The 25,377-nt window shown below is 37.4% G+C and overlaps 2 protein-coding genes across 3 annotated transcripts; both read left to right on the top strand.

The window, feature by feature from the left end:
- Nucleotides 1-576: 576 nt before the first annotated feature.
- Nucleotides 577-17,134, top strand: LOC136841120 (uncharacterized). Its single transcript, XM_067108166.1, has 4 exons — nt 577-687; nt 6,056-6,114; nt 7,009-7,075; nt 14,867-17,134. Exon 4 carries the CDS (start codon nt 15,302-15,304, stop codon nt 17,132-17,134), a length of 1,833 nt encoding a protein of 610 aa, XP_066964267.1. The 5' UTR covers nt 577-687; nt 6,056-6,114; nt 7,009-7,075; nt 14,867-15,301.
- A 65-nt stretch (nt 17,135-17,199) lies between these two features.
- Nucleotides 17,200-25,312, top strand: LOC136840721 (uncharacterized). 2 transcript variants are annotated; one of them, XM_067107538.1, is made up of 4 exons: nt 17,200-18,786; nt 19,657-20,382; nt 20,615-22,084; nt 22,780-25,312. In XM_067107538.1, exons 1-4 carry the CDS (start codon nt 17,326-17,328, stop codon nt 22,978-22,980), a joined length of 3,858 nt encoding a protein of 1,285 aa, XP_066963639.1. In that variant the 5' UTR covers nt 17,200-17,325; the 3' UTR covers nt 22,981-25,312. The 2 variants fall into 2 exon arrangements, with proteins under 2 accessions (XP_066963639.1, XP_066963638.1); XM_067107537.1 differs by having other exon boundaries at nt 20,612-22,084.
- The last annotated feature ends 65 nt before the right edge of the window (nt 25,313-25,377 follow it).

Genomic DNA, 25,377 nt, shown 5'->3' with positions numbered 1-25,377 from the left:
TATCAACGTTATGTTTTCCCGGTTTTGTTAGCGTTACCTTGATATTCGCTGCATAAAATATATACCGAGTATTGCAGTTTGACTTCTCTACCCCGACGTTAATGCTACCGGCCATACATATCTGTATTTCCAAACTCACTACCCACAATTACTGTGCAATAGTCTATTTTTTATAATCGTATTTTACAGTCTTTAATGCATCGTTTGATAACGAGATTTACACAAACCAACTCCTGAAGACGCAATTCACAAAGCGTAACTAGCGTTCGATGTAAAAAAAAAAAAATTTGCCCCAGAAATGTAGGCTACTACGATAGACAAAAGAAAAAAAGAAAGGACAGTGATAAGGCAACACTTAACATCATTCCGCAATTGAGATCCACAACAGCCGAGATTCCATCATTTTTTTTTTTTATTCTCGTGCAGATTATCATAAAGTTACAGTAATACCTGACTGTAATGAAGAGAAAATCTACATTTCAAAAGTCTCATTTCCTCCCCCAAACTTCCCCCCCAACAATTCTCCCTCACGTCATCAAATCCTCGACTTCTTCATCTTCTGCACCTCTTTCCTGCCACAGACAGTGTTGCTCGTCGGAATTGGAACATTAGGCCGGATGGTTCCTGCTCCGGTCTCCTCCATTGATTTTAGTCGATTTTTCGAAATTTCTCTTGTCGAATCAATCGGTAAGTAAATGATAAAGGTCTGGCGTTCTCGTTTTACAGTTGAATTGAATGAAGGGACGAATGAAATAGATGTTAAAGCTCGTAGGCTTGTGCAGTGATGAAACTGCACGCTGTCGTCAAGGGCTGTTGTCCATATTTTCCTGACGTAGATTTAAAGTCTTTTATCGAATGGGTGCATTAGATGTAGGGTAGATTCGTGTCATTTATTTTGTTAATTAAAAAAAAAGTGTGTTCCCAATATTGATAAGTTTTTTGAAGGTCGGGCCCAGAACTAGTTGATCGAGGTCTGCAACATGAACAATTCAAGTTTCGATCTTTGAACCAATGCAGGAGACTCTTTTTTTACTGGACAGTTCGTTACGAGGGTCACCAATGCAACATCTTGTTATAAATATTTCTCATACCATCCAACGATCTTGTTTAAAATCAAGTTAGTGGATGATTTGAATGATATATATGACGAACAAAAGCAAAATAGTGACGGAAGAACACAATATTGGATGTGTGAAAATCGGAGATGTTAAGCAAGAATGCTGCCCACAAACATGCATGAGGAAAATGACGTGATAATAAAGGTAGTTGGTGAGCATAATCATACCGCCACAGAAAGCATTTGGAACCCAGGACTCCTCTCGTACTTTGCTTGCTACTCAATTGAAGAATTTGCATGAATGTGCTTCCTTCTGCATCAAATTTAAGCCCTAATATACGCCGCTGGAGGCAAAAGGAAAACAAATGTCCTCGAATCCCCCAAAAAACGGCATGGTTATCTGATTCCTGAAGAGTACGCCAAACTGAGTACAGTAATGGGTCGTTATTTCTGCAATATGACACAGAGGTGAAGATGATCTGGAAAGGATTTTAGTATTTGCATCTGAAGATCGGTTAAGGGATTTGAAAAACTTTAAAAGTATAGCCAGGCAATGGAACATTCAAGTGTTGTCCAGTAATATACTACCCGTTATGTGCCTCGCATTTTCAAACTAATGACGTGAGTGTTCCCCGACTCTTTGCACCACTACCTGACAAAATCGACGCCACTTACAAACGCTTCTTTTTTATATAATTAAAAAGCTTGTACAAAATTATGAGCCAGATCATATTGTGGTTGATTTTGAAAAAGCAGTCTTAAATTCTCTGATGACTGTTTTTCAAGAAACGGAAGTTACCTGCTGTTTATTTCATTTAACTCAGAATGTTTACAAACATACAGTTCAAGCTGGGTACAAGGAACGATACCATGCAGACAGATGACGACTGTAATTTGAAAGTGCGGTGTTTCCCAACACTGGCATTTGTTTGTAACTGAAAACGACGTTGTTGAGCGCTCTGAAGAGTTGATTGATGATGCCGGAATCCCAGAAGAAATTGTTTCTTACTTCGCTGCAAATTATATTGGTGGTGAACGAGGCCTTGGATCAAGGAGGAAAAGACTAGATCCCCCGTTTCCTATAGATTTGTGGAATGTGAACAGAAGGACAATCAGTGAAATGCTAAAAAAAATATTAACTTTGAAGGGTGTCATAGCTCCCTTAGGGTGTCAGTTACAAGCTCACACCCTACTTAATATGGAAACACGAGGAAGCATAGCGAGAGCGAGAATATTAATACAAATAAATTGCGGTTACCCAGCGTCCAAAAAAAAAAAAAAAGAAAAAAAAGCATAAGGATTGTGAGCAGAGGATTCTGAATGTTATTAATTGCTACGACCCTGAATGTAAAATGAATTTTCTTCAATCTATCGCCCATGACTTGAAACTTAAATTAGTCAATTTTCTTTTAACACCTTTTCTTTTATGATATTTTAATTTTATGATACATACTTTGTAAGTGATATTGACTAGTAAATGAATGATGAATTATAAAAAAAAGTTTTTTTCACTTGCGTTAGTTTATAAAATTATTATTATTATTATTATTATTATTATTATTATTATTATTATTATTATTATTATTATTATTATTATTAACATGTGTTACCATTCCAATAAAATAAATATAGCTTTTGGTAGCGTATGTCCTAGTAGCGAAGGGTTCTAGTAACGAAACGCCCAGTAGCAAAGTGTCTGGTAACGAAATGTCCGGGTACAAAGGGTCCAGTAGCGAAATGTCGTGACAACCACTCGTTTTCACATGTGTCATTCAGAAATTAGCCCTGGTTATACCAAGAAATATTCATGCCAGTGATTGACATGAACATACATGTGTGCATTTTTATGCATGTATGTGCACAATACTGAAGTGGTTAGGGCGCTTTTCAGTAAGGGTCCATATTCAATCAGACAATTCTAGACCTGAGCCATGAAAGACCTGATAGCTAGTCGATTAGGGATGCATTTCAGGGGAAAAGGGCGTGGGACTAACGACCCCACCACAAAACTATCGGAAAACCGGTAGGCAGATCCTTCGAGCTACTCTCTCTCTCTCTCTCTCTCTCTCTCTCTCTCTCTCTCTCTCTCTCTCTCTCTCTCTCTCTCTCTCTCTCTCTCTCTCTCTCTCTCTCTCTCTCTCTCAAGGGGAGACGCGTTCAACTCTAGGCCTACATGGTTACGAAAAGGTTTACAGTGAAAGTATGGATCATATTATTTAAGAGATGGTACTGTAACTGCATATTTTGGAATAAAATATACATGCATAAATAAGCTGATAATGTGTGTGTATGCGAGCTTTTGTCTAGTTTGTGTATGTTTGTATGTGTATACGTATGAACTGTTACGTCTCATTATTTTCTGTCGAAAGCTGTTTAAATGGACTATTTTATTTTCTGTCGAAAGCTGTTTAAATGGACTATTTTTGCACGCCTCTGCCTGTGTGGAAGGCGTAGCCTAGACCTTTCAACCTTTGTTGAATTAGGTTGTGAGCTCTGATATGTATGTGAAGAAACATTATGCATTTAAATTCTGAATTTTAAATGTGAATTCACGTGATCTTAGCGAATAGTAATTCCACGAGAGTATATAAATATTCAATGCACTGGTTTTAACTAAGAAGCCAGTCGAGGTACGCTTTGCTCCAAAGGTGGTATGAGGCTACAGTCACAAATCTCTCTCTCTCTCTCTCTCTCTCTCTCTCTCTCTCTCTCTCTCTCTCTCTCTCTCTCTCTCTCTCTCTCTCGTTGATAAGTGTTTTTTTTTTTACTTGTTAGGGAATCTTTCTTCAAATCCTTTATGGCCTGAATAAGTTGAAATTGTTTTTGTAAGAGTGTGAATGCAGAATGGAGGCAAATTGTTTATGTACTACATGATTTTTTTTTTGTAGCCAGTGTTTTTACTGTTGTTGGCATATACAGGTAGATCCATATTAATCAAGTTTATTATACACTGGAGCTTCTGATGAACTGTTGAGTTTTGTGTTCGGACAGAAACAAATGAATTAGTGCGCAAGAGAAAGATTAACAAACACACGCTGTGTATATATATTTATAAATACAGTATATAGTATTTCAAGTCTTTATGCTTCCACAGTCACAGTACTAAGATGCATCAATATTATTTAAAACTTCTATTATAGTGATTAAAGCCCACAATCAAAAGAGACGACTATATAAAAAACTGGATGGAGTTATGAAAAATGGTTAGGGAGAACCCGCCCCCTCCCCCAGTAGCAGGAAGTGAGGCGGACTTGCGTGCAGCTGGTATAGGGAACGTGGCCTTGTTGCCAAGTTCACTTACCTACCGTCCACGCGCTCTTTAAAGATCGTTCAGGAAAACTAACGTTGGTAAAGGCTTTCACTGTTGAGTCTCGGCTATATAAAAATATTCCTCACATGACACTATTTTGTATTCAGTGATTAAGAATGAACTTTATTGCTCTTATTTGATACTGCAAGAACAGCAGTTCTTTGTTGCGTTGAGATAACGCTAAGACCAAAAGGTTAGAAGTTAGGCTAAACATTTGCTTGAATACCGTGGCATTTTGCTTGCATTTAAATTTTGTTCATTGTTTTAATGTTTGGAAGTATGTACTTTTAAATGCAACCAAGGATAATGGGAATATCTTCCGTTGGAATGCAAGTAAACATAATATACATACTGATAAAATCGGTAGTTTAATAGTGCAGAATAATGTGTGTATATATACGTATATATATATATATATAATATATATATATATATATATATATATATATATATATATTTATTTATTTATTTATTTATTTGAACGAGAGGATATATAGCTTGTTCTTAAGTGGCTGTGAATGCATTTACTCTTAACGTGGTATTCAACATAGGCCTATTTTGGGCTGGTTTAACAACTGAGTCCAAATTTGCCACTTCGAAAGTAATGAGAAGTATCATGTAGTCGTGATTATAGGTAACTTTCATAGGGCTTTCATTAACTTATGCTTAGAAGTTTAAAGACCCGGTACACCGGGTCACCTTCTTAAAATTGTTTGTGGTCTCCCCCCACCTTTTTTTTTTTTTTTTTTCTTTTTAAACTTTGGTGAATATAAGTAGGACCTTCGCGGATAGGAATATTTGTTGCATTCCGTTACTTTGAAAAGAACTGTCCATCGTAATTAGAAAGTTATTACATCTATCTGGACCGTTTGTGCAATGCTATCGGACGTTCTCTCTCTCTCTAAGTTTTATAATTGTTTATCATAGCGAGTTTCCTTGGCGTTAATTTATTCGACTTAGTTTTGTAATAACATTCTTTATTTTCACTAGATGATTCGGCAATTGGGTTTTCTTTTCACGTTTGGGCGCTTAATTCAGTGGAAGGCTTCTTTGCCAGTTGAAGACTTTCTTGGTATGATCAGTCTTATTTAAAGTCTTCAGGACAGGTAATCATTTTATAGATAATGAAGGTTAATCTAGGAAGAGTTTTACTTTAATTTCTGTTAGCGATTCTGTTTTTTTCTAAGACGTTATTCTACTGAGTGGATCCATATCAGAGATTTTGTTTTCAAATATTTTTACAGTATTTACATTATATGAGATTATATGTAACTGCATCAACTCATAGTATTTTCAAGGAAGAGGTTATAATTCTAGTTTAGCATTTTTATTTATTTATTTATTTATTTATTTTCTTGTCTAGTAAAAACCTTCCTCCCTCACACAACAATCGTCAGCAACACTTACCTTTAGTACCATATATATGTCATGCACTATTCTGTTAGGTTCGCGTCCCTTCTTTCACGCGTGTGTGATCTGATTATCTCATGCATCAAGAAGTTCGCCATTTATATGACATGTTAAAAGCGTTTGCTTACGACGTTTAGGAAGTACCGGTGGAGTAAGGTGGTTTGAGAGCGGTTGGGTTACGACACACACACACACACACACACACGATCTGCTATTAGGATACGTTAAATACGGATTCTCACAGCAATTTTAACTTACAGAAGTTTCTTTTGTTACAGGTGGATCTAGACAGAGGATATGGCCTCAAACCCAGATGAACAGGAGGGTAATGAAGACGGTAAGGAACATTCATTCTCTCTCTCTCTCTCTCTCTCTCTCTCTCTCTCTCTCTCTCTCTCTCAAAAGTCATCAGCGGGCGGTCGACTTGTTAGTAGTTGAGCCTTCTGTTGTACGGATATCAAACGCTGAGGTTCATATTTGTGGATGTGGAAGCTTTTTTTCTCGACTGGAGATCGTCCTTGATCGAACATTTCAAGATTTACTTTTTCTCTGAAGCCTCTCCTTTCAGGGAAACAACGAGTTACTAATGAGTGTTTGTATGTATGTGTGTGTGTGTGGTTAGTGTGGGAAGGAAGAGAAATTTGAATATAGCGTGTGTGTGTGTGTGTGTGTGTGTGTGTGTGTATAGTAAGAAAAAGTTAAGTATACCTTAGTTTTAACAGACCACTGAGCTGATTAACAGCTCTCCTAGAGAGGGCTGGCCCCAAGGAAGGATTAGACTTATTTTACGTGGCTAAGAACCAATTGGTTACTCAGCAAGGGGACCTACAGCTTATTGTGGAATCCGAACCACATTATACCGAGAAATGAATTTCTGTCACCAGAAATAAATTCCTCTAACTCTTCATCAGCTGGGCGGGGAATCGAACTCTGGTCTAGCGAGTTCCAGTCCGCAGCTCTACCGACTCACCAACGAAGAGCTTGTGTATATAGTAAGAAAACAAGGAGAAAAATATATATATATATATATATATATATATATATATATATATATATATATATATATATATATATATATATATATATATATATATATATATATATATAAACCATGGTTGGTGATGGGTATGAGGCAGTGTTACCATGCTGTTTACTTAAGAGAAAATTGAAATATCATTTTCATTTTCTTGAGAGAAAATGGAGGTATTCATTATTTTCCCATTCCTTGCAGGCGGTGGGCTGCAAGTCGTTCTGAAGCTCCCTTGCACTTCCAGTCCTTTCAAGAATACAGAGGCAAGGTAAGTTTTGTAAGATATTTGTGAATGTTTTCTGATGTATTTTGAAAGGTGGCCTTGTAACAGTGTGTCATAGAAATATTGTTGTTTTAATTTTGAAGGCGAAGAACAGTTAGAGAGACGTAATAATATAGCTAGTGGTAATAATTATACGTTGGTGATAAGCTGCACTAAGGTCGTCAAGATTTGGATTTTCTTCATGGTATGATTTGTTTCTTAATTACATTTGATTACGTATCAGAATTTAGACACTGCAAGGCAGCTCATCACTGTCCGTAACGGGTAGTAAGGTACAAAACAAATCGCATTCATTAAACCCCATTTTCTCCAAAAAAAATATATATATATATATATATATATATATATATATATATATATATATATATATATATATATATATATATATATATATATATATATATATATATATATATATTATATATATAAATGAATTGGAATATTCGTATCTCAAGCTTCTGTTTTTTTTTTCTTGTTTCTAAAACTAATATTTTCGTTATGGTGGCGTGTTTCATAAAGGTGTATCGCATCCTTTGGGCAATTTTTTTTTTTTTTTAAGATACTCTAATTTTGTATTTTTCATCTTGAAAATCAGAACAAGTCAAGTTATGCCACAGTGACATTTGAATATCTGTCGCATTTTATTTCGTATTTAGAGATCACTCCACTTGAGTGGGCCAGATTTCAAGTGGCAAAAGTCGCCCGTCCCGTATGGTAATACCTCGGTGGCCGGTCATAAAGTCACAGGAATAAAGTCACATGAATTTAGGGTGGCCGGTCATAAAGTCCCAGGGGAAAAATTCACAATATTTCTTGGGGTCATTAATTATCTTTATGATATTTGCAGTCTTTTGTTTCTCTTTACATGGAAATTCCCAAAGGGCTTGTGCTAAACACGCCGCAGAGTTGGATACATGCCAGGTTAAAACCCTTGAGGGGGGTCACTATCTAGGAAAGATTTATGTGACTTTTTTTTCTATGACATTTTTTACCTGGATTTAATTATGACTTTTTTTCTATTACTTTTTTAACCTGGATTTAGTTACGTCAAGCAGTCTCCAAAGAACATTATGCCTTCACAAGCACTGTAAGCTAACTAAATTTTTTAGAGCTCTGTTATTTCTGAAGTAATCCGCTTTTTTTCAATTCGTGGTGTAAGCTTTTGTTAGGTTTTTGTTATTTCCTTCAAATTGAAGAAATCAGTGTAATTGATGACTCTCCCGTTGGTTTTTGTGTGTTACACATCTTATAGTTTGTCATTCGTCGTAGGTAGGTGGGAAATAAGAAACATTTGACCCGTATTTGCGTAGAAGATAAAGTTATAGTTGGGATTCCCCGTAGGCGTGAGGTTGTGCAGTCAGTGCACCTCATGGGATGTACTGTAGGCATTACTTACGGTCCTTTGCAGAGTCCCTTCGGCCCCTACCTGCATCCCGGTTCATTCCTTTTACTGTACCTCCGTTCGTATTCTCTCTCTTTCATATTCCTTTCCACCCTCTCCTACCAATTGATTCATAATGCACCTGTGAGGTTTTCTTCCTGTTACGCCTCTCAAACACTGTCAGTGTCAGTTTCATCGCTGAATGACCTCATAGCTCTCAGCGCTTGGCCTTTGGCCAAAAGTCTATATTCTATTCTAACATTGGGATTGGAAAATGGAAATATATTATTATCTACTTTTCTTAGCGCCGAGAAAACATTAGAGTACACAGTTGTAGAGAGTTCATTTTTGATATATCGATCAAATGCTTTATGCCTTTGGCTTTTGGTTGTATTGTGAATACAGTATGTATTGTGAATACAGTATGTATTGTGAATACAGTGTATTGTGAATACAGTATGTATTGTGAATACAGTATGTATTGTGAATACAGTATGTATTTGAATGAATACAATATGTATTGTGAATACAGTATGTATTGTGAATACAGTATGTATTGTGAATACAGTATGTATTGTGAATACAGTATGAAGAACTGCAGTGCTTTTCAAAGATTTTGGTATTTGCTGTTTAGTGAAAGTTGAAAGTGAATCTTAGCAAGAAGTTGATTAACTAGAGGATCAGTGAAAACCAGAAACATGGATTAATGAATGGATGTGTAGATGATGGAAGAAAGGAAATCGATGATTTAAGAAGAGGTAATTAGAAGAAGAAGAAGAAGAAGGGGGGAGGAGGATTAGAAGAAGAAGAAGAAGAAGAAGAGGCGAATAGAGACCTTCGCTGCCCTAAAATGGAAGACTGCAATATCTGCAAAAATACAAAACTGAGAAAAATGGTAGATACTCCCTTGCCTTACTACTGATTTTGCAGATGCTACAAATGGGACCCCCTAAATACTCGTGGAAAGCATCGAAGAATCATTCTGAAACTGCAGTAACTCGTGTATTAGTGTTTCACGAGCCCAACAGGTGGCATGTCTCAATTTCGAAAATGTTGCAAATACTGTAGTTTTACATTTTAGGTCAGTACGGATTCCTGAGCTATCACACCTTTGTGAAAATAAGTTTACAAGATAAGTACGAATAAAAAAAAAAGCGAAAGCTGTTGAGATGAATCTTTTTGTGTTTATATCTGTGGATGGAAAAGATTTGCTGTGGTGAAAAACAGTGATTCGGCAGTGGCGCTGTGTAGAGGCTAGGCTGCGCAAAGAGATGAAGTTTTATCTGCGCAGTGGGACTTCTTCTCGATTCTGAAGTTAAAGAATGAACGTGGTATTTCTTACCCTTTTATTTGCTCGTGAGGGACCCCATTTACTTGAAGTGGCTTGCTAAGAAGTAATATACACACACATATACATTATATATATATATATATATATATATATATATATATATATATATATATATATATATATATATATATATATATATATATATATATACAGTATGTGTATATATATTAAATACATATACTTGCAATCTTAACGGCATTATAACTAACAAGAAGACCTGCCTTCAACATCCTTTCCGTTAAACTTGTATGCTGTTTTTTTTTTTAATTAGCTGTCTGCAGTGGGTTGGAAAAAGGGCAAACAGATTTAGTAGGAACCACGAGGGTTAAAACTCAAGAGCCGCTTGTTACAAGGGGAAAAGGAGTTTAGATGGACGCCTGTATAGTTGTGTATACCATTTTCCTTCTTTATTTATTGTTGTTAACTATTACGGTATAATCTTCTCTCCTCTGGTAGAGATCAGTGAGGTAGAAATGATACCTTGCGGTAATGTCAATCTTGTGCTGGTACATGCATTGCAAGGGTGATGTTCTTCAAGTGCATATCATAGAGTGCCAGTGTGATGTTCTTCAAGTGCATATCATAGAGTGCCAGTGTGATGTTCTTCAAGTGCATATCATAGAGTGCCAGTGTGATGTTCTTCAAGTGCATATCAGTGTGATGTTCTTCAAGTGCATGCCAGAGTGTGATGTTCTTCAAGTGCATATCATAGAGTGCCAGTGTGATGTTCTTCAAGTGCATATCATATCATTCAGAGTGCCAGAGTGATGTTCTTCAAGTGCATATCATAGAGTGCCAGTGTGATGTTCTTCAAGTGCATATCATAGAGTGCCAGTGATGAGTGCATATCATAGAGTGCCAGAGTGATGTTCTTCAAGTGCATATCATAGAGTGCCAGAGTGATGTTCTTCAAGTGCATATCATAGAGTGCCAGTGTGATGTTCTTCAAGTGCATATCATAGAGTGCCAGTGTGATGTTCTTCAAGTGCATATCATAGAGTGCCAGAGTGATGTTCTTCAAGTGCATATCATAGAGTGCCAGAGTGAAAGTGCATATCATAGAGTGCCAGAGTGATGTTCTTCAAGTGCATATCATAGAGTGCCAGAGTGATGTTCAGTGCATATCATAGAGTGCCAGAGTGATGTTCTTCAAGTGCATATCATAGAGTGCCAGAGTGATGTTCTTCAAGTGCATATCATAGAGTGCCAGAGTGATGTTCTTCAGTGCCAGAGTGATGTCATATCATAGAGTGCCAGAGTGATGTTCTTTGCATATCATAGATGTGCCAGAGTGATGTGATGTTGTGCATATCCAGAGTGATGTTCTTCAAGTGCATATCATAGAGTGCCAGAGTGATGTTCTTCAAGTGCATATCATAGAGTGCCAGTGTGATGTTCTTCAAGTGCATATCATAGAGTGCCAGAGTGATGTTCTTCAAGTGCATATCATATCAGTGATGAGTGTATCAGTGCCAGTGTGTGTTCTTCAAGTGCATATCATAGAGTGCCAGAGTGATGTTCTTCAAGTGCATATCATAGAGTGCCAGAGTGATGTTCTTCAAGTGCATATCTGATGTTCTTCAAGTGCATATCATAGAGTGCAGAGTGATGTTCTTCAAGTGCATATCATAGAGTGCCAGAGTGATGTTCTTCAAGTGCATATCATAGAGTGCCAAGTGATGATGCATATCATAGAGTGCCAATGTGATGTTCTTCAAGTGCATATCATAGAGTGCCAAAGTGATGTTCTTCAAGTGCATATCATAGAGTGCCAGTGCATATCATAGAGTGCCAGTGTGATGTGATGTTCTTCAAGTGCATATCAGAGTGCCATAGTGTGATGTTCTTCAAGTGCATATCATAGAGTGCCAGAGTGATGTTCTTCAAGTGCATAGTGCATATCATAGAGTGCCAGAGTGATGTTCTTCAAGTGCATATCATATAGTGCCAGTGTGATGTTCTTCAAGTGCATATCATAGAGTGCCAAAGTGATGTTCTTCAAGTGCATATCATAGAGTGCCAGAGTGATGTTCTTCAAGTGCATATCATAGAGTGCAAGTGCATATCAGTGTGATGTTCTTCAAGTGCATATCATAGAGTGCCAGAGTGATGTTCTTCAAGTGCATATCATAGAGTGCCAGAGTGATGTTCTTCAAGTGCATATCATAGAGTGCCAGAGTGATGTTCTTCAAGTGCATATCATAGAGTGTGATGTGATGTTCTTCAAGTGCATATCATAGAGTGCCAATGTGATGTTCTTCAAGTGCATATCATAGAGTGCCAGTGATGTTCTTCAAGTGCATATCATAGAGTGCCAATGTGATGTTCTTCAAGTGCATATCATAGAGTGCCAAATGTGATGTTCTTCATGCATATCATAGAGTGCCAAATGTGATGTTCTTCAGTGCATATCATAGAGTGCCAGTGTGATGTTCTTCAAGTGCATATCATAGAGTGCCAGTGTGATGTTCTTCAAGTGCATATCATAGAGTGCAAATGTGATGTTCTTCAAGTGCATATCATAGAGTGCAAATGTGATGTTCTTCAAGTGCATATCATAGAGTGCAAATGTGATGTTCTTCAAGTGCATATCATAGAGTGCAAATGTGATGTTCTTCAAGTGCATATCATAGAGTGCCAGAGTGATGTTCTTCAAGTGCATATCATAGAGTGCAAATGTGATGTTCTTCAAGTGCATATCATAGAGTGCAAATGTGATGTTCTTCAAGTGCATATCATAGAGTGCAATTGTGATGTTCTTCAAGTGCATATCATAGAGTGCAAATGTGATGTTCTTCAAGTGCATATCACAGAGTGCAAATGTGATGTTCTTCAAGTGCATATCATAGTGCCAGTTCTTCAATGTGATGTTCTTCAAGTGCATATCATAGAGTGCCAGAGTGATGTTCTTCAAGTGCATATCATAGAGTGCCAGAGTGATGTTCTTCAAGTGCATATCATAGAGTGCCATGATGTTCTTCAAGTGCATATCATAGAGTGCAGAGTGATGTTCTTCAAGTGCATATCATAGAGTGCCAAGTGATGATGCATATCTTCAAGTGCATATCATATCAGAGTGCCAAGTGATGTTCTTCAAGTGCATATCATAGAGTGCCAGAGTGATGTTCTTCAAGTGCATATCAGTGCCAGAGTGATGCATATCAAATGTTTCTTCAAGTGCATATCATAGAGTGCCAGAGTGATGTTCTTCAAGTGCATATCATAGAGTGCCAAATGTGATGTTCTTCAAGTGCATATCATAGAGTGCAAGTGCATATCAGATGTGATGTTCTTCAAGTGCATATCATCAGTGTATCAGAGTGATGTGCATATCATAGAGTGCCAGAGTGATGTTCTTCAAGTGTATGTTCTTCAAGTGCATATCATAGAGTGCCAAATGATGTGATGTTCTTCAATCAGTGTGATGTGATGTTCTTCAAGTGCATATCATAGAGTGATGTTCAAATGTGAGTGATGTTCTTCAAGTGCATATCATAGAGTGCCAAAGTGATGTTCTTGCATAGAGTGCCAGAGTGATCATAGAGTGCATAATGTGATGTTCTTCAAGTGCATATCATAGAGTGCCAGAGTGATGTTCTTCAAGTGCATATCATAGAGTGCCAATGTGATGTTCTTCAAGTGCATATCATAGAGTGCAAGAGTGATGTTCTTCAAGTGCATATCATAGAGTGCAAATGTGATGATTCTTCAAGTGCCATCATAGAGTGAATTTCTTGATGTTCTTCAAGTGCATATCATAGAGTGCCAGAGTGATGTTCTTTCAAGTGCATATCATAGAGTGCAAATGTGATGTTCTTTCAGAGTGCAGAGTGATGTTCTTCAAGTGCATATCATAGAGTGCAAATGTGATGTTTCTTCAAGTGCATATCATTCATGTTCTTCAAGTGCATATCATGCCAGAGTGCAAATGTGATGTTCTTCAAGTGCATATCATAGAGTGCAAATGTGATGTTCTTCAAGTGCATATCATAGAGTGCAAGTGCAAAAATGTGATGTTCTTCAAGTGCATATCATAGAGTGCAAATGCATATCATAGATGCAAATGTGATGTTCTTCAATGCATATCATATCATAGAGTGCAAAAGTGATGTTCTTCAAGTGCATATCACAGAGTGCAAATGTGATGATGCATATCTTGTGATGTTCTTCAAGTGCATATCACAGAGTGCAAATGTGATGTTCTTCAAGTGCATATCATAGAGTGCAAATGTGATGTTCTTCAAGTGCATATCATAGAATGCAAACGTGATTATGTTCTATTGCAGACTTTACCACTAATTGATAAGATGTCATAAGACAAAAGTAAAGCCATGAAATTCGAACACTCCAAAAGATAACAGGAATTTTTTTAACACTTTTTCTTCGTATGGCTCTTTGCTCAGGTGTAGTTAACCCTGCATTTTTTTAATTCCTACTGAAGGGGTTTTTCAGTGGCCTTTGATCGCCAGAAATGATTTTGGTTTGTGAATGGGTGAAAGTTCAAGAGAAAGTGCAATGCATACCTACCCTAATACTATTCACCTTGCATTTCAGTATATTTATATTTATTTATTATTCAATTTTTTTTAATAAGTGAGTGGGATCTCTTCTTTCTGTATTTCCCTTTACTTCCTCTTACTTGCAAATATTCAACTTTGGCAGAGGGTCAGACAGTAATCAGATTAAAAATGTACTTTACATAGTGGAAGTGTATTTTACGTCTGGTTTTTGAATACGTATGATTTGTAAACGTATTTTTTTCCGCTCATAGTTCTCTTAATGCAAGTATTTCATCGAGGATTGCCCATTGTGACATTACCAGAATTGTATGCGTTTGTGTGTGTGTCTGTGCGTTTTACTTATTCCTTGATGAATAAGACTCGTTAAATTAATAGTTCCTTTCTTTACCCTTCACTGAAATTATAGGAATAACTTGGAGAGTTTTGAAGGCGAGTGCTTATTTGATTTTTATTCCGTTTATATATATATTGCTCAGTGTTTCATCTGCTGGCATTTGTTCCTTATGTACCACATGGCTTTCCAGGAACTGTTTGCCGATCTGTGCATCAAATGTGACGGCAAACTCTACTCTGCCCACTCGCCAATCGTAGCGGCAGCCTCGCCTCCAATTTGCAAGCTTCTGAAATCAGACCGCGTTCAGCGTCGCCTCCTGCGTCCTAGATGCAGAGTCGAGGTGGAAAATCTCGATGAGAGTTTTCTCTCAGGTAGTCAGAACAACCAGCACCAACAGTTTCAGCAGCAGCAGCAGAAGACGTCCAGGTCGACGTTGTCACTCATCGATGTCCTGTTCATCGATCCTGCTAAGAAAGTATCTGGATTTTCCGCTGGGAAATCACCTCTCTCAAAGAAGCCTAACTCCCAAGTCGATCCAGCTAGATGGAGAAAAGACCCCGGCGATGCTTCTGATGGATGCTGCGTGACAGGGGCAGCAGACAAGGAGAGTCAGTCTAGAATTGCCATGGCTGTCACAGTGTGTGGGAATGGATCGCTGACTCTGATCGTTGAAGGGGTTGATCAGGAAATTATGGACCTGTGCATTCGGCTTATGTACAGGGAAAGCTTTCGCATCAAAAAGTGTCTCGTCCCAAAGTTCATATCTGTTTCACGAAGTTTAGAATTGTTAGGATTTGAAAGCATTGGCCAACAATTGGAAATGCACTTGCAGGGTATTCCAGCTTTTGTTTCTCCATTGTGTGAGGGTACTGCTAGCCCTTTGCCACTACTGCGCTTCGGGGAACAGGCACCAAGCACTATCGCTTCGGTTAAACCACTTTCTCCTGGTAGGAGACCATTAGTAAATTCTGATGCTGAAACACGCTCCAAGAGGGATAATGTACAGAATGAAGCAGATGCTAATGAACAACAACCTGTAGCTCCTTTCAATCTGTCAGCTAAAGGTGAATTGTGCATGTATGTGGACCAGATAGCCTCTGCCAGTTTGCATGCATCAGGCACTTCAGATAATGGAAACATTACTCCTGAAGTGATCGCTACCAGGGACTCAATCATCAAGGAAGATGTGTCTGATGGAGAAGAAGATGATTTTTCAGAGGCGAGAAGTTGGTGTGTTCTGGACGAAAACCAAACATCGATCAAAGATGTACCCATTAATGGGCAACATGAGACAAGTTTTATTTCTGAAGTCAATAGGACAACAACAGTCATGCAGGATAGTGGCTTTGATCGAGATCTGGCATCTTGTCAGATTAAGCTATGTACTACATCTGAACAGCAGTGTTTGACTTCTGAAGTTGTAATAAAAGATGAACCTATTGAAGAATGCACTACTCTAACTGAAGAACTTTTTGAAAAATGCATCATTCCAACTGAATTCAGAGCCTTCAGATTCAAGTCAGAGAGAAAGTTTACTGAAAATATTGATGCTGTAATGAATGAATGCAATGGCTGGACCCTTAGAAGTAGTCAACATGAAAAAATTCATGATCATGTAAATAACCAAAGTGAAAAGAAAAAAAAATTTTCAGAATTTGAAACCAGAGGGGAACTGGAAGGAGTTGACATTGCTCCAAAACAATCCATTGTGGAAGCTAATGTTTTGATTAAAGATAATGCATCAGAAATAGAAAGGGTTTGTTCAAGTAATGAAGAAGACCAACAGTCTGCACGTAAGAATGGTGGAAGTTATTGTGAAGTAAAGACAGGAACCAACAGGCCTATTGATGTTTTGAAACCCAGAAACAATGACAGAGTGAGTCACATAGAAAGCAGTGAAACAACTCCAACTGCGGATACTTTGGAAAGCAAGGTGAGCGTATTAGTTATAAAAGGCCCTATCCATGACCTCACTGAATTTAATTCCCAAGAAAGAGATTTGTCTTTTTGTGAAACTTATATGGCTAAAGAAAACAGTGATAGAAAGGACTGTCATCGAGAAAATCTGTCATTCATTGATAACTCCTCTGGTAGACTTGTTGTCACTGAGGAGGAAGGGCAGGTTGATGTATGTGAAGTAAGTACACGAGATAGTGAATTCCTGTCTCACATGAGATTAAGCAAAGGGACGGCTGCTGCTTTTTGCAAAATAAAGAATAAAAAAATCTTGAAAAATAAGAAAAGAATGTTTAGTAATGGGAATCCATTAGAGGCTGTAATCTCTGGAAAGCTTTATAATTGTGTTAATAATCCAGCTTCATTTGCCCATTCTTCACAGGGGATAGAATGCCCAGTGACACAAGATACTACTGGGACTAAATTTTATGTGAACCACAAGTCTTTCAAAGCATCTTGCACTAGGTTTTTACACTTAAAAAGACGAGGCGTGAAAAGGTAATTGCAGCATACATGAGGAAAATTCTTAAAAGTGCAGCTTCATTCCACAGTAAACATGGACGGAAGTTGTCCCTGAGTCAAAAAAACATTACTTTTCACCGTAGATTGAAGCATTGTAAGAAAATTGATGATACATTCACAAGAACTCAAAATTCAGTGTCTGAGAAATATCAAGGGTCAGTTGAAAATCTTATGATGATGCAGAGAGAGCACTCTGAACAGGAATACAGCTTTGTATCAGGGGAAGTCCTGTCTGTAATAAGTGGACAAGAATCTGTATTGCCTTCCATAGAAAGTGGGGCATCCCAAATTGAAAAGCACAAAGCAACAGCACAAAAGACACAGATGATCTGTGAGGGAAAAAATGCTGAAACCTTAAAACTCCAGAAAGGTCTTGAGACAAAATTGAAATCTACTGTAGCTTTAAAGGAAGAGACAAACTCATTAGTGCAAAAATCATCTGTAACAGGGCCAAGTACCTCCTCAGTATTGGGTAAGGACTCTTGCTTATCCAAAAAGCCAAATGCATGTGCAGGGTCTCTGCAAGATATCCCTGAGTGTTCATCTGTAAACTTCTGTAGAGCTTCAGCAACTCCTACTGGTGAGAGCAAAAACTATTTGGGAGCTAGAAAGATCAAAACAGAGAAAGAGAACTGTGATGACCTGATTGCAAATGCATCTTGGGCTAGCCTAGCAGAGGAAGTAGAGTACGTTGTTGTAAGCGACCTTGCTGTGACTTCAGAAGAGAAAACAGCTTGCCTTCCAGATAGAAATGAAACATTTGAGTGTACCGCCACCGAATCAGTCACTGTCATTCGAAATCATTCTGTTCTTGAAAGTGTTGATGACTTTAGTGGAGATAATTATCCTGTGCTTAAATCGAAGGAATTTTTTGGCTCTCCAGAGAAGCTTAACGAATTTATACGTTCAGAAGAGATGGAATTATCAGACAATAATCTTGTAGTGCATGAGAATTTGACGTGTCTTGGAAATGAAAATGGGACGGTTCCAGTCGGAAAGCGACAGCAGATAGCTGATAGCTTAGCTATACACAAAATGGAAGCACTTAAGAGTAAAGCAAAGACTTCTGAAGAGATATGTAGCGACAATTGGAGTTTTGTCACAAGCTATGAGAGCCGTAAGTTGCAGAAATCGAAAGACGCCAATATAGCGGCAGAAGTTACTGTTCAAGGTGGTGATGTCAGCATAAACACACAGGAATATTCGAAAGAAGTGGATAAAGAGCATCCTGGGGATCCTGATCAACCTCGAATGAGTGAGAGCTCCTCCTCCTTCAGCTTCAACAGTGAAAGTAGTGAGACGACAGAAAGTGCAGAACGACACATTCTCCTAGGAGGGAAGACAAATGCTAGCCCAGATTTCCAAGAAGAAGACAAAGTTATTTTTGAGTGTCCATGCTGCCAGGAGATTTTAGAAACTGAGAAACTCCTCCTTCATCATATCTTGCAGACTCACGAAACATATCTGTATGCCTATTGCCCCGTGCCCACATGTTCAGTGTTGTTGGCAAGAAATAAGTTCAGGATTCACCTAGGGCGCCACTTAGTAACTGGTAGATATCAGTGCTCTTTCTGTTCTTTTTCTCAAAGTAACCTTGGATCAATGATCAGACACGAATCTACTCATACAAAGGTGAGACTGACTGTGGTTTTGTTCATTAGTTTTTGTTTAGTGTCCATAGATACCTTGAGAATGCTTTGCGTGTACCACACACTTTGTGTCTTCCTTTTCAGGGCTGTTTTTTTTGTATTTTTGTTCAAATATTAAGTGAAGCATTAGTTTTGGTTTTGCTGACAATGCCATTATCCATTTGCACGTTCTAACAATTGGTAGTGTAGTGTGGATTGATGAGAATTTTTTTTAAGACAGGCTTGGTTATATTTCAGTCTATTAGATCTACAACTCAATTCTTATTCACACAGACCTCTTAGTACTCATGATTAGAAGTTTTGGGTTCCTATATGTGCCTGCTTACTGCCATCCCATTCATTAAATGCTTTAAGTTTGCAATTCTGACTAACATAAAAATGGACACCATACATCATTGTTTACTAACTTCAGAATATTAGAATTCCAATGCACATTGCTTAACACAGTAACATTCCTTTATCACAGTAACATTTGCTGCTTACAAACATTATGAATTAGAGGAATATATGTCGAGTAAATATCCAAGGCTAAAAGTGAAGGCTATGGAAAAATGCTTTTGTTTAACACTTGGAAGAAACTGTTCTTGACATTTTGACACAGGAATATAACCATCTGCCTTTAGTAGTACCCATATAATATTACACAAATCATTTGAAATAAAGGAGCATTTGTTATTAGTTAAGTATTTAAGAAACATCGAAAACAGTTACCGTATTTGATGCTAATAACTAAGCTGATTTAAAATTTGGTACAAATTTCAAATGAGTTATTTATTTTAAGAACGAAGCTCTTACAACAATTTTCGCATTGACAAATTTGTTTTGATTATATGTTTACTCACACTACCCACAGATTTCTAAAGGGCGTAAGAAACGATCTTCTAGGGAGGACTCCCAAGATTATTCATTAGACGGAAATAATGCTGGCGAAGAGAACAGCGGAATGACAGCTCTTAGAGAAACTAGAAGAGCATCTTCAGAGGGAAGTCAGAAGCCATTGCTGAGGAGGTCTGCACGTACAGTGACGTCAGGATACACGAGGGAAAAGGCGGCGTTTGTGGAAGAAACAAAAGAAGACGTCTCAGAAGAGGAATCAGAATTCGAAGGGGAAGACAACAAACAAGAACCTGATATGGCTTCATCAGCTGCTCCTGAAGGTATTCTTAGGTTTGAGCTTTCAGAGACCAGTGAATTCAAAGAGACAGTGCATGATGCGTCAAAATCGACCTTTGGGAACAGTACAAAAACAACAGGTGAGCAGGACATAAAAGTAGATGGAAGTAGCTTTGGTGATCAGGTTTTCAGAGGGTCGCCCGTCAACTGTTGTTCCAAACTGTCATCATCGGTTAATGAACTGGTGGACCACGTTCGACAGTGCCATTTATCCACACAAAGGTGTCCAAGTTCAGGTATTCCATGTATTGATGCCAATTGCCCAGTCTTTCTGAGAACGAAAAATTTGGCAGTGCACATCAAGGGTCATTTAGTTCCGAGGAAGATCAGCTGTGACCTATGTACCTACAAGACAAACTGTGAATTTGCGCTTCGAAGTCACACCTTAGCTCATAATAGGATTAAAGTAAGTATTTGTTTGGCAATTTCAATGCTTGTAGTTCTTTTGTAGTTTTCTTGAAAGAAATAGATCATTATTGTTTTGTTAAGGATATTTTTTAAATAATAATACAGTACAGTGTATAAATCTATGCATGTATAAGATTTGATAATTATGAGTTAGGAATATGGGGTGGAGGAAGCCTGAAAATGATTTTTCGTGGAAAGTATGAAATGTAACGTCTTGAAATTCTTAGCAGAGTATGAAAAAGAAGAAGCGCGTCTTAGGTGCCCATAGGTGCGTTCTCAAACACAGGCTGAGACTGAGGAGTCAGGCATTACCAGAGGAAAAAACAAATGCTAATGAAACTTCGGATAAGGTCACTCACGAGGAACTCTCAGGACAAGCAGTGAATGCAAAAGCTGTAATTCAGACAGAGCCTCTCAAAGCCAGTGAGCCCAACGTTCACAAATGGAAAAGCAAACTGACCTTGCAGTATTTGAGACTGGAGAGAGAAGCCAAGAAATTATCAGAGGAAGCTCAGAAACTAGACCCGGACATTAAAATGATTATTCAAGATCCTAGCCAGGAGGAGGAAGAGGAAGAGATTCCAAATGTGATGCCAATGAATTCTGCTTCAGTTTCTGTGACTGACTCGACATTATTTAGGAAGAAGTTCTTACTGAATCTTGCAGGTGAAGACACCATGAATAATGATCTCCCTTTCAATCCTGAGTTTTCTAAAAGTGGAAAGTGGAAAAGCCGTTTCAGTGGGGTCTCTGACGGAGAAAAAACTGCAGATAGGCTTGAAAATTACATTACTATGAAAAAAGTAAAAAGTGGATGTGGAAAAAGTGTAAAAATTAAGTTAAAAAGCCAGTTGCGTAGCAAAACTTCCAATAAAGATACTAAAAAGAAAAAGAAGTTCTCAGTTGGTGGTAAAACACAGGTATCGAACTTGAAAAGTTATATTAATAAAGAAATGCAGGATATGGCTGCCAGTACTTCCTTTGCTTATGATCAGGTTCCTCATGCTTCAAATGTATATAGTCCAGTACTTAAACCATATTTAGAATATCAGGAGAGTCAGGATTCCCAAGACAATGAAGTGGCTTTGGACTTGAGTGTTAAAGCAAGACATCCAATTGAATTTGTAGACGAAGATGCTTCACTTGCTACTTCAATGCTTGATGTTGGTAATCACCTGCTCACCAACATTTTTCACCAAAATTTCCAACAGGTTGTTGGTGGTTTCGGTGGCTTGAACAGTGATGGGTGTTTCACAAGGGGTGCCAGTACAGAACTAACTAAGTTGACCCAAAAAATCGCTTCTTACGTGAGTTTTATGGGTAATGAAGATATGGATGATCCCTCGGGTGTGAGTGCCACTACCCAACAAGCAGCTGAGCTCAGGGAAGACACTAGATCTGGAACTTCTTCCGAGGAGCTTGATGAAACGGATGGCAAGAGCACTGACGCTTACCAGTGCCCATTGTGCTCTGAGCAATGCCAAAACCCAAATACACTTGTGGATCACTATGCTCTGTTTCATTCAAAGCATTCGCCTTATGTATGCCAGTTCAAAGGATGCCCTGCAGTCCTGATTCGGCAGAATTCCTTAAGCCACCTTAAGGGCCACGTGTACAATAGGAACTTTGATTGCCCTTTTTGTGGTTTTTCACAAAGAACTCTTCAGTTGCTTAAGCATCATCTTTTGGTTCACAGAGAGGTTAGTATATGGTCTTTATTTTGCACTCACCACTATGATCTTTGTTAAATGTTTCAAAGTTTTCCATAAATGGGAGCAACTGTAACTGTTTTTAAATACTGTAAACACACACCAGTACCTTCATATAAATTATCTACTGTCCTTTAGATACATTTATGCAGTTGTTAACTATGCAGTGTCAGGTACTCAGTGTATATTTTGTATATATTAGATAGACAGCAGACAGGATACAGTGAGGAATGGTGCAGGTACCATCAGGGAAATTAGGGGCGTTCTTTGTGTAGGTGGCATACTGATGAGAGAGAGATGGAGATTTCTGTCACATATCCCTCTCACAACAAGTGGTAGAGTAGTATTTGACAGCGTTGTTAATTAAGTAGTCTGCCAGTGCACAGGTTGTTATTTTCAAGTGCACAGTTTGCTTTCTGAGTTTGAAGAACAGAATTGTTTGACGTGTGCCATATTAATGTTAAATTTAATGGTGAGCTCGTTGCTAGTCTTTAGAACGCAGTGCACTGCAAAATAAAAGGCTTAACATAACACCGGTCACTTGGGCTTCACAATAGACATTTTTCTGACCTGATAGTTACTTATATAATCTGTATTGCCGTGCTTCAAAAGTTAGTTGTACATGCGAATCAAGAGCAGACTCGCATGAATTTTTTAACGCTTCAACAGCAATTTATCTCTTTCAGGTCTGCGAAGCCCTGGAAGAGAACCAGCAAGTTATGATCCACATACGAGGCAGAAGTGGCATAGGTCTGTACAGCTTGCTGCGCCAGGAGCCTCCCAGAGTAAGCGAGACCAAGCGAAAGGTTAACGATGCTTATGGAGGCAGCTCCAAGAATATGAGGTTAGAATATTCCCCTCAAAGGAATCCTAGCTATTTGTTCTAAAGATCGAAATGACTTTCGATGATAAGAATGGCTGTTGTTGCCATTTATGGAAATTGAGGCTATAATATGGTTTAATCTAATGGCACGATGAATTTTCCAGCCGTAAACTTTTTATTGCTTGGAAATACCATGGCGTTGTTTAGCCAAACTTCATGGTAACTTGCTTATACTGTATATCATGTCAAAATCTTCCAGTTCATTGTGAATGCAGTTACTGCCTCAGTGTGTAGTTACCAACACTGTTAAGGCTTGCAGTTCACACACAGATGGGTGTAGATTGTCATCAAAACTTTAATTTGGCAATATAATCTTAAACGAGACCACGCTTTCGAAATTGGATTATTGATTGAAAATAATATATTTCAAAGTAATAAATATTGAGTCATCGTATTCCGCCAACACCTAAGTTGCAATATTTACAAAAGAAACAGGAAATTTTAGTTTATACTTAAATCCTCTGGGAAGAAGTTTGAATATTGACCGAAAGAATCTTGGGTTTCTTTGTATTTCAACTGACTGGTTGATTGTATGAGTTTTCTTTGATCGGTAGTTGGCCACAGAAAACAATCCCTTGATCGGTAACTACTGGAAAGGTGCCAGTTCTATTGAAGCTATTAAGTATTGTCATTTTATTTTTGTTATCTTAATGCCTGCCCAGCTGTCAGAAGTACAAGTTCCCCATTTATTTTGTAAGGAGAAAGGCTGTAAGTTGAAGAATATTTTTGTTATTGTTATTATGCAATTGGAAGTTAAGTTTTTTCTCAACCAGTGTAAAAGATCGCCCTGATTTATGCTTCAAAATATTGTGATGACGAAAAACTTAGGAATCCTCGCCATAGGAGAGATGGTATTGCCATACTGTAGTCTTCTAACTGCTAATGTAGGTACGAGTGTATTTTGCAATACGTACTGTTTATGGCTAACTTTTGTAATTACTAATTACTTAAATGGCAAGTGTATTCTGTTGCTGAAATGTATATATATATATATATATATATATATATATATATATATATATATATATATATATATATATATATATATATATATTATGTATGTATGAGTACTACATTTTTGGTAGGTGATTGTTCATATACTAAAAACAGATGCACACTAATTAACAACATTTTCCAAATGTTCTGCTCCACAGAACACATTAGTGAGATAATTTTCCTTTATATAAATATATAAGGTCACTTTGGATGTTTATTCCAATATCTATATAACATAAATATACTGTGATACAAAGGTATTTTTTCATTGTTTTGGTTACATCTTGTAGATTGAAAGAATGATATATTTTATGTATTTAACTGAGGCAGTATTTCCTTCATATTTGGAGAGCTGAATTAAGTCCGTTCCATTCACATACCCAGTATAAATATTTCAGTGCATTTTTATTTATCTTTGGAAATGAATGCTTCTTTATGTTTAACTTTGAATTGATACAGATTATTCAGAACACTGAATACGTCTGCTAAACAGATCTGACCACGTCTAGTAGATAAGTTGAAGTATTTGTCTGTCTTAATCCTTGGGTTTATACTGAGATGATTGAGAATTGGCAAGAGTAGCTTATAGTTTTGCCAACATATTTTACATTAATTATATGGCTTTCAGTTGTATTTTTCTTATTATATTTAAGTATATAGTATGTTGAAATGCAAGTGGCAGTTCCTAATAAAAAAAAACACTTGCGTTTTGTACATTGTAGAACAGATTATTTTGTCTATTAGCAACAATCTAGAAGAGATTTTTTGTCGCTCATTTAATTTTTCTCGATTATTTCCAAGACAAAAGTATATTCAATATTTCAATTATTCTCATAACTCAATTGTTTGGTAATCAACTCCTAGCTGATGTATTAGAATGTTTATTGCATATTTTCTTTTTTTATTATTATCTCAGCTAAAAAATTTTTATTATGTTAGTTGCTTCTTCCATAGAAGGCACCCATATATTTTGTCAGCTGTGAACCTGATGACTTGACATATTTTATACTGTCTCTGTCTGAGTTTGCTAAATTTGTAGCCGCCCTGAATCATCATCCAGTTCATTTACTTTTATATTTTCAACAAAATCTTAAGTCAAGATTTTTCCATTAAGCCAATATTTTCCCTTGAAATGTTAATTTTGAGTTTGAGTATGTGTGTAGCACACAGATATGTTTATCAGTTTCCTTTCAAAATATGAGCTTTAATTTTTTATTTTGTATATGCTCCTTCCTGTGACAAGCAATAAACCTGAAGGAAGAATCACTTCTGTTATTTTCCTTGGATGGTCCTTGTGATTAAATCAACTCTTCATGGAGAATTCTGTTTGTGTTTATGTGTATTTTATAGGTTCATGTCATGAGTTGCCAGGTATTCTATTCTCTACGAGGTATTACTGAGTCTC

The sequence above is a fragment of the Macrobrachium rosenbergii genome, chromosome 8 (genome assembly GCF_040412425.1).
Source record: "Macrobrachium rosenbergii isolate ZJJX-2024 chromosome 8, ASM4041242v1, whole genome shotgun sequence".
Lineage (NCBI taxonomy): Eukaryota > Metazoa > Arthropoda > Malacostraca > Decapoda > Palaemonidae > Macrobrachium > Macrobrachium rosenbergii.
Note: the sequence above shows the minus strand (reverse complement) of the source record. Positions and strands in the feature narration are given on the sequence as shown.